Source organism: Crocuta crocuta, unplaced genomic scaffold (assembly GCF_008692635.1).
Source record: "Crocuta crocuta isolate KB4526 unplaced genomic scaffold, BGI_CrCroc_1.0 scaffold29, whole genome shotgun sequence".
In the NCBI taxonomy this organism is placed as follows: Eukaryota; Metazoa; Chordata; class Mammalia; order Carnivora; family Hyaenidae; genus Crocuta; species Crocuta crocuta.
This window is the reverse complement of record NW_027533280.1, coordinates 2,238,939-2,247,280: the sequence shown is the minus strand read 5'-3', so window position 1 is coordinate 2,247,280 and position 8,342 is coordinate 2,238,939. Positions and strand designations below refer to the sequence as shown.

General features: G+C 52.2%; 1 protein-coding gene across 1 annotated transcript in view; it reads left to right on the top strand.

The window, feature by feature from the left end:
- DNAH10 (dynein axonemal heavy chain 10) overlaps nt 1–8,342 on the top strand; it is a 144,433-nt gene that overhangs the window by 133,704 nt on the left and 2,387 nt on the right. The window contains exons 66-76 of the mRNA XM_077747983.1: nt 835–939; nt 1,345–1,499; nt 1,975–2,129; nt 3,183–3,366; nt 3,889–4,089; nt 4,759–4,968; nt 5,149–5,244; nt 5,887–6,058; nt 6,510–6,641; nt 6,825–7,036; nt 7,128–7,295. Of these exons, the coding sequence (XP_077604109.1) occupies nt 835–939; nt 1,345–1,499; nt 1,975–2,129; nt 3,183–3,366; nt 3,889–4,089; nt 4,759–4,968; nt 5,149–5,244; nt 5,887–6,058; nt 6,510–6,641; nt 6,825–7,036; nt 7,128–7,295 (1,790 nt within the window). The remainder of the gene's footprint in view (nt 1–834; nt 940–1,344; nt 1,500–1,974; nt 2,130–3,182; nt 3,367–3,888; nt 4,090–4,758; nt 4,969–5,148; nt 5,245–5,886; nt 6,059–6,509; nt 6,642–6,824; nt 7,037–7,127; nt 7,296–8,342) is intronic.

Genomic DNA, 8,342 nt, shown 5'->3' with positions numbered 1-8,342 from the left:
ATGAAAGTATGGAATTGGGGGGGGGGGGGGGCACACGACTCAGCCCATACCAGCTGGGCAGGAAAAGGGTTGAGGGCTATTGTTCCTACAGGTAGCCAGCGCTTGCAGCACCTAGAAGAGTAGAATTTACATCCCAAATGTTGACTTAGACAGGTTTTCCCCCAAGAACGCATTTCTTCTGAGTTTACAAGAAAGAAGAACTTTAATATTTAGCAGCCCCCTACCAAGAGTAAAGAATCTGTTGACGGAATGTGCTTGCTCCGCAGTGGAGGGTTGGAAAACCGTGACCAGCAAGCCAGATCTGGCCCACTGCCCGCTTTTGTGAATAATGTGCTGTTGGCACACGGCCGTACCGGTTTGTGTCCCTGTGGTCTGTGACCGCTCTCCTGCCGCAATGGGAGACGGGTCGTTATTGCACAGACCGTCTAGCCTGGAAAGTTGAAAATCCTTCCTACCTGGCCTTTTATAGGAAGCTTGCTAACCAATCTTCTAGACTATAACAGATGAGAACTTAGGCACGACCGGTTTTCCACGGAGAAGGTGGCTCTGGACTTCCATCATATGGTCCCAGATTGCCCTGAGCGTCCCAGGTGGGTGTGGCAGGTGCCGTCGCAGACAGGGGCATTGCGCATGCGCAGAGGCGAGCATCAACCACAGCCGGCCCTTGGGCGCCACATGTGAGCAGACCCAAAGCGTCTACACTCAGGCAGCCAGAGGGCTGGATACAAGCACGCTGCTCCTGCCTCTTTCATTTCTCTTACATTCAAGACCATTGTGCATAACAAATTCCTTTTTTAAAGCAAATTTACTTTACCCTCTGGTGTTTCCCTCCAGGGCTGTTTGAGAGACACAAGTTACTCTTTTCTTTCAATATGACGATCAAGATAGAGCAAGCGGAAGGCAGAGTCCCACAGGAAGAATTAGATTTCTTCTTAAAAGGTGATGAACGTGTCCCCTTTTTCATTCTTCCCAACTCCCTTAGCCCACGTTGCCCACGCACGTATCTAAGTTCATTAACACAAACCGTGATAATAACAAAAATTCTCCTTGGAACTTGGCTTCCAACATCCCCGCTTTACTGAATATTCCAGCCTCAGAGATGGTTCTCGTTGGAGCTGGAGCAGCCACTCTGCCCACAGGCTGCCCTGAGCCTGGCAGCCACACTGAGCTGCCCGGCTGGGGTCCCGGGTGGTGACGAGGCCAGCCTAGGTACGCCTCCTCCCTTGTCCAGTCCCCGCTGGAGATGTGACTTTTTCCCCGGAGCAGGAGTCAAAGTGCTGAGCTGCTCGCTCTTCCCAGCACGTTACTGCCGGCCGCTTACTTCTCTTCCTCTGCTGTGACCAGGAAACATTTCCCTAGAGAAAAGCCAACGGAAGAAGCCCTGCGCTTGGCTGTCCGACCAGGGATGGGAAGATATCATGCTTTTATCAGAAATGTTCTCAGACTCCTTCGGGAATCTTCCTAATGATGTTGAGAAACATCCAGCTGTCTGGCAGGAGGTGAGATCACGTTCTCTCTTTCCTCCTTCCCTTCCCTCTGTGTCAGTCATCTTGAGACTTAAACCGTAGCCTCTTTGTGAGCTAGATGATCCTCCTTTGAGTGACTCATTCAGAGGGTAGTCCTCACCCTCCACTGCGCTTGATGGAATTCTCCTTTCTCTAGTTCAGCTAGTGTCATGTGAGAACCATCCGTCTGTCCGTCCATCCATCTGAGAAATAGGCACCTACCATGGACTACCTAAGGACCTACCTAAGGACTCAACAGCAAAAAAGATTCAGTCCCTCCCTTCCTGAAGTTTTTAGTTTGGGGGCGGGAGGTGGAAAACAGCAGAGCTGACTAGAACTGACCTGGAGGCTCATACTTCTAAAGATTTCATTCCTTTACTGTGACCTTTGGGCCCTTCATAGAAGAGTGCAGGCCTCTATGGCTTCTGAGTTGATGTCACCGTGCATGTTTTTTTGCTCCTCTCCCCAGTGGTATGACCTGGACTCCCTCGAGCAGTTTCCATTCCCCTTGGGTTACGATGACAGCATCACCCCTTTCCAGAAGTTGCTTATTTTGCGCTGCTTCCGTGTGGATCGGGTGTACCGGGCGGTGACTGACTATGTGACTCTAACCATGGGAGAAAAGTAAGTGCGTTGTGTTTGCTTGGCCCTTCTGCGGGGTCACCCCCCGCGCCCCCCCAGCCTGAACTCACGGCAGTGATGGGCCAGCTTCTGAGGGAACCACCACCACCCTGTCACGGAGCCCTATTCCATGGTCACCCTCGCTCCACTCTGTTCGGGAGAAATACCAGGTGAGCCACATGCGTGAAGTTTTCTAGGGGCCACATTCAAAAACACAGATGAAGGTAATTTTAATGCCGTTTTATTTAACTCGATACATTAAAATATTATCCTTTCAACATGTGATCAATGCAAATATTACCAAGATATTTTACATGAAATTTTTGTTTTTGGTATTAAGTCTTCAAAATCCTGGGTGAATTTAGCCTTATGGCACATACATCTCAGTTTAGACCAGCCACACTTCAAGTGCCCAGTAGCCACGCGGGCCGAATGGTTTCCATAGTGGACAGCACAGCTCTAGAACCGAAGCCAGGCAGATACCTTGGGGCTGCAAACCCGAATGTGCCTTCGTGGCCGGCAGGTGATGCAAATGAGTGAGCGAGGCTGGGTGGGGACTGTGGCAGCCCGGAGAGGTCACGTCCTGGTTCACAGGGGCAGCTGCCCCTTAGCTGGACTGACACCAGCTGACGAGGGGGGGGCCAGAGTGGCTGGATCCTCTGACTCTTTGAAAGAAGCTAGAAATTTGGATTTCTACATGAAATCTCTCCAGCCTGATGTGTTGATAACTAATTTTCAAAAATCTTGAGAAGTGGGCCATTCAGGACACGCCTGTGGAGTTGCTGGCATGGGGCCTCTGGCTGTGTGCTGAGGGGCGTCCGCCTGCAAGGCCTGGCCGTCAGGCGGTGCGGCCGTGGATGTGCCTGGCTGCGCTAGGGGACACAGCAGGGCCCGCGTCACCCGGGAGTGCCCCCTCTCGTGTGACATGCGCATAAACACGGGACTGCAACCTGGTCAGAACTATACCAGAAGAACCACCAGAAGGTTCTGGAGGCGGCGAGGCGAGCACGCCGGGGCCGTCCTCTGCGAGAGTGCCCGCTTTGCTCCCTTCGCCAGGTACGTGCAGCCCCCGATGATCAGCTTCGACGCCATCTTCGAGCAGAGCACTCCGAACTCGCCCATTGTGTTCATCCTCAGCCCCGGCTCCGACCCGGCCAGTGACCTTATGAAATTAGCCGAGCGCAGTGGTTTTGGAGGAAACCGCCTCAAATTCCTTGCCATGGGTCAAGGTCAAGAAAAGGTAATTACTTGTTGGAAGGAACAAGCTCTAAATCTGGGTGAGGGCCCGGGCCTGGGCGCAGTTCCTGTGCCCCGAGCGGCAGGCGGGCAGCGATGTCCCCTGGGACGGGCACGCTGTCCCCGCCAGGCACTGCTGGCTGCTGTGCTCCTTGGTTGTTTCCAAAGTCGGTTCACACACAGTTGTCCCCTTTCAGTCTCCGGACATCCCTATTTCAGATCAGGGTGGTCACTGACCCCCATGGCACGGCCGCAGGGCTGGTCTCCGAGAACCTGGAGCTCTCGGGGCTGAGGGGGGCCGGCGGCTGCAACATGCTGGGATGTGCCATGCAGCTCAGGCGGCCCCGAGGGACCCTCAAAGATGGGTTCTTTGAGGGCAGCCTCTGTGGTTCCAGGTCACTGTCTTCTTTGTGGCTTCTGCTGGCGTGGGCCATCATCCTAGGGGCTCAGAGCAGGTCTCTGGGAGAGCACGGGCTCAGCGTGGCTCTGGGACACCAACCCCTCCCCTCTCTCCTCGTCGGTACAGTTGGCCCTGCAGCTGCTGGAGACGGCGGTGGCTCGCGGGCAGTGGCTGATGCTGCAGAACTGCCATCTCCTGGTCCGCTGGCTGAAAGACCTGGAGAAGTCTCTGGAGAGGATCACCAAGCCCCACCCAGACTTCCGCCTGTGGCTCACCACAGACCCCACCCAGGGCTTCCCCATCGGCATTCTGCAGAAGTCCTTGAAGGTTTGGCTTTGGGAGAGACACCCTGCCCCCACATACCTGTTCCTCAGATCACTATCATTCCGCTGGGCGTGCACGAGAGTGCGTGCTTGGAAGTAAACCTAACACATAGCTGGACCTCCACGGCCACCCTTTCCACCTTTCCCTCTCTTCAGAGATAAGCACTGTCCCATCCTGGGTGATAGTTACAACTCTCAGGCCTGTCTTTACCACTTCCTTCCACATGTATCCAAAATAATATCTAGGTTCGTTTTCCTGGACTTCCCATTTATTAAACCTTCTTTGTCTCTCCAGTGATAGGCCCTCCCACAGCTGCATTTCTCTAGTACACGCCCCATTTAACTTACTCCCCAGACAAGTTATGTTTGGGAAGATTTTGTCATCTGTCACTTGGGGCAGGTGGAGGGAAAACTTGATAACATCCATTTTGCATCTGAAGCTCCCACGGGCTTCTTTAGCTTCTCCGGGTCACCTGATGAGCAGGAGTCAGAACAGCACCTAGTCCCTTGCCTTCTTTGCCCGGGTCCTTAACAAGAGACTTTTGCTGTCTGGGGAACAGGAGAGATGACCACACAGGGATGGAGGGAAAGCCAAGATGTCTACTTTTTGCACCCTCTTCAAAGGGACTCATGGGTCTGCAGTTGCCGTCACGACTTGTCTTCTCTTTGACAGGTTGTTACAGAGCCACCCAACGGGCTGAAACTCAACATGAGAGCGACTTACTTCAAGATCTCTCCTGACATGCTGGAGCAGTGTCCACACCCTGCTTTCAAATCCCTGGTCTACGTGCTGGCGTTCTTCCACGCGGTGGTGCTGGAGAGGAGAAAGTTCGGGAAGATCGGGTGGAACGTGTACTATGACTTCAATGAGTCTGACTTCCAGGTTAGGACACAGTGGCTGCTGCTTCTCCTGAGAAACTTCCTCCTCAGCCGGCTGTGTCACCTCCACCCTTCCTCCAAGTTGAGGGCAGCCGTGGTATTCTGCCCACACTTCAGGAGAAGGTCAGAACGAGAGTGAGTCTGTGGGTTGGAGGATAACCATGCCTGTCCCTTGTCTTTTAAGGTCTGCATGGAGATTCTGAACACATACTTAACAAAAGCCTTCCAGCAACATGACCCTAGGATCCCGTGGGGCAGCCTCAAGTACCTGATTGGAGAGGTAGGAGCATCTTGGGGGCCCATCGTGGGCTACCCCCCCACCCCCCGGGGCTAGAGCTGGGCTGTGGCCTAGTGCCCTTATGTGTGACCTCTGAGGCCCTGGTGACCCCCTCTTGCTTCCGCTGCACGTCAGCTGAGGGCCCTGGGTCTCTGTGGAATTCTACTGGCTCATCACCCGATTGTCTTTCTTCTAAGTAGACTCTATCGACATGGAGGTTCTGGATTCATCACGCTGGGGGCCATGTTCTCTGGGGGGTTGGCAGTTCCCTGCCTCGCCATATCGGCATAGCCTTGCTCCTGGTCAGTAGGTGTGAAGGTCTGCCTTGGAGACCATGACTTTAGACAGGCCTTGTGAAACGCCTCCCCTGTGGCCTGCGTGTGCTCACACAGGGACACCACCAGTTCCCAAATGCTTTGCTGTTTTGTGCTCTCTTCACTAGGTTTTGGGGATTTTGCAAATGGCACACTGGCTTCCGGCATTCCACAAAGTTGCACAAGCCTCTTGTGCACAGTGGGCCAAAGGCATGTGATCAACACGGTTGAGCCATGCAGCAGCCCGGCCAGCAGGAGTCCCCCCCAGAGGGCATGTCAGGTCTCAGGTGGGTCCTGGGTTCCTGGCCAGCTCTTGCTCCCTGTCACTCAGGTCATGTACGGAGGACGGGCCATCGACAGCTTCGATCGGCGGATTCTGACCATCTACATGGACGAGTACCTGGGAGACTTCATTTTTGACACTTTCCAGCCATTCCACTTCTTCCGGAATAAGGAGGTGGACTATAAAATCCCCGCCGGTGATGTGAAGGAAAAATTTGTTGGTAAGATTTCTCAGGCATCAAATTGTATGTTTAAAGTTTTTTCTAAAGGAGATGGACCGTACATTTCAGCTGCTCTGTTTTCTATCGTTGGCTTGATGCTCTTCTGGCCCCTCTCCTGGGGGGATCCTTGGCTGGTGGGCATGCACCATTACATTTTTTAGGGGGCCCAGCAAGTTCTTTATAGCCTCAGTGCTGATGGGAGTTAGTTTAGATTTTCCTGTTCTGGAATGACAACAGATTCCTCCTCGAAGGGCAGAGTGGGCCCCAGGAAGCTCACTGATCCATGTGCATAAGAAATCAACATAGAGCTGGATTGGGTATGGCAGTATAGAATTTTTATTTGGAAACATGTCACCCACTAAGCAGTGGAAATTAGTCTTGCATATCTGGGGATGTGGAGGCCGTGCACCCTTAGAAATTGAGGGTGGTGTCATCTCTGTCCTGGTTTTAGAAGCCATTGAAGCCCTCCCACTGGCCAACACACCTGAAGTGTTTGGTCTTCATTCCAATGCTGAGATTGGATATTACACTCAGGCGGCTCGAGACATGTGGACTCACCTGCTGGAGCTGCAGCCTCAGACAGGTAGAGTCGGCTGTGGGGACTGAACTGGTGTTGTTAGGGTAGAAGGGTGTTGTTGGCACAAAGGTCTGTTGGGTTCTTGTGGTTTCTGTGTTGCTGATGCCTTTCCAAGAACCAGAAGGCTCGGGATGCCCCAGTCCTAACCCTCAGATTCCTTCCTCTTCCTAAAAAGTGTCCTGGTTTTAGGGGAATCTGGCAGCGGCATCAGCCGAGATGATTACATTGGCCACGTTGCCAAGGACATAGAAAACAAGATGCCCAAAATCTTTGACTTGGACCAGGTCAGGAAGCACCTTGGGGTGGGAATCTCCCCGACTTCGGTGGTGCTTCTGCAGGAGCTGGAGCGCTTCAACAAGCTTGTCATACGGATGTCCAAGTCTCTGGTTGAACTTCAGAGGGTGAGCACACTCCCCATGTGCAGACCTCTGCCTCCATGCAGTACCCGGCTTTCCCATAGTCTTGCCTGACCACTCTCGGTTCTGCGAACAGGCCTTGGCTGGAGAAGTTGGAATGAGCAGCGAGTTAGATGACGTAGCCAGGTCTCTTTTCCTCGGGCAAATCCCTAATATCTGGAGAAAGCTGGCCCCTGACACATTAAAGTCCCTTGGAAACTGGATGCTCTACTTCCTGCGGCGGTTCAGCCAGTACACGTTGTGGGTAAGTGAGAGAGAGACAGTCCATGCATCTGTTCAAGGCCCAGCCTGGACCTTCCCTGCCCAACCACCTCCTGTGGCCCCCCTGTGGTACCTTCTGTTCGCAGGTGATTGGGTGCTCTAGAAATGCCCTCTGACTCTACAAGTGTACCCGTATCTTTTTTTCCTTGTCTTTTTGTTTTTAAGACTTTGAAGCCGATTATGCACAGCCTGATTTGTCCATCTCAGAGTCCCTCTCGGCCATCATCCAAGTGCATTTAGGTCCACCTTATTCTGTTAAGGGGACTCCTTTTTGCAGATATTCCATGTCCTTTCCCTGTTGGACATTTGGGTGGTTCCCCTTGGGTTTTTTCCCCTCTATTTTGCGAATACAACATTCTGGCACACGTACCTTTGGATGCGCACGTAAGTATATTTCACGGGTAGGTTCCCACGGGAGAAGTCTTGGGTCCCAGTGTGTGCATTTTAGATTCTTTTTATTTATTTTTGATGTATATTCATTTTTGAGAGAGAGGGAGGCACAGCCCAACAGGGGGCTCGAACTCATGAACCGTGAGGTTGTGACCTGAGCTGAAGTCAGACGCTTAACCAACTGTGCCACCCAGGCGCCCCGGTGTGCATTTTACATTCTAACAGCTCTTGTCACATCGACTTCTAGAGAAATGGAAACCACAGCGAGTGAACATGATTATTTCCTCCTCTTGCCGCACCATGTGTGTTCTTAATATTTTGGATCTTTTCTACCTGACAGGTAAATGATCGTATGTTTGGATGTGCATTTCTTCAATTACAGTGAGGCCGCGTGGGTCTTACACACGGATAGCTCTTTCATGTTTCTTTTTATGTGAATAGTCTTTTCGTGTGTTGATTTGATTTTTATCAAGTTCTCTGTCTTTTTAAATTGATCTTTTAGAGCTCTTTGTATATCCGGGAGATGGGCTCTTTGTCTACCGGTGTTGCGAGTGTTTCCCCCAGCTTGTCAGCATCTCTTGATCTTGCCTGTGGCAGGTTTTCCATAAGAAAGTCTTACATTTTTAGTCAAGTATCTTAG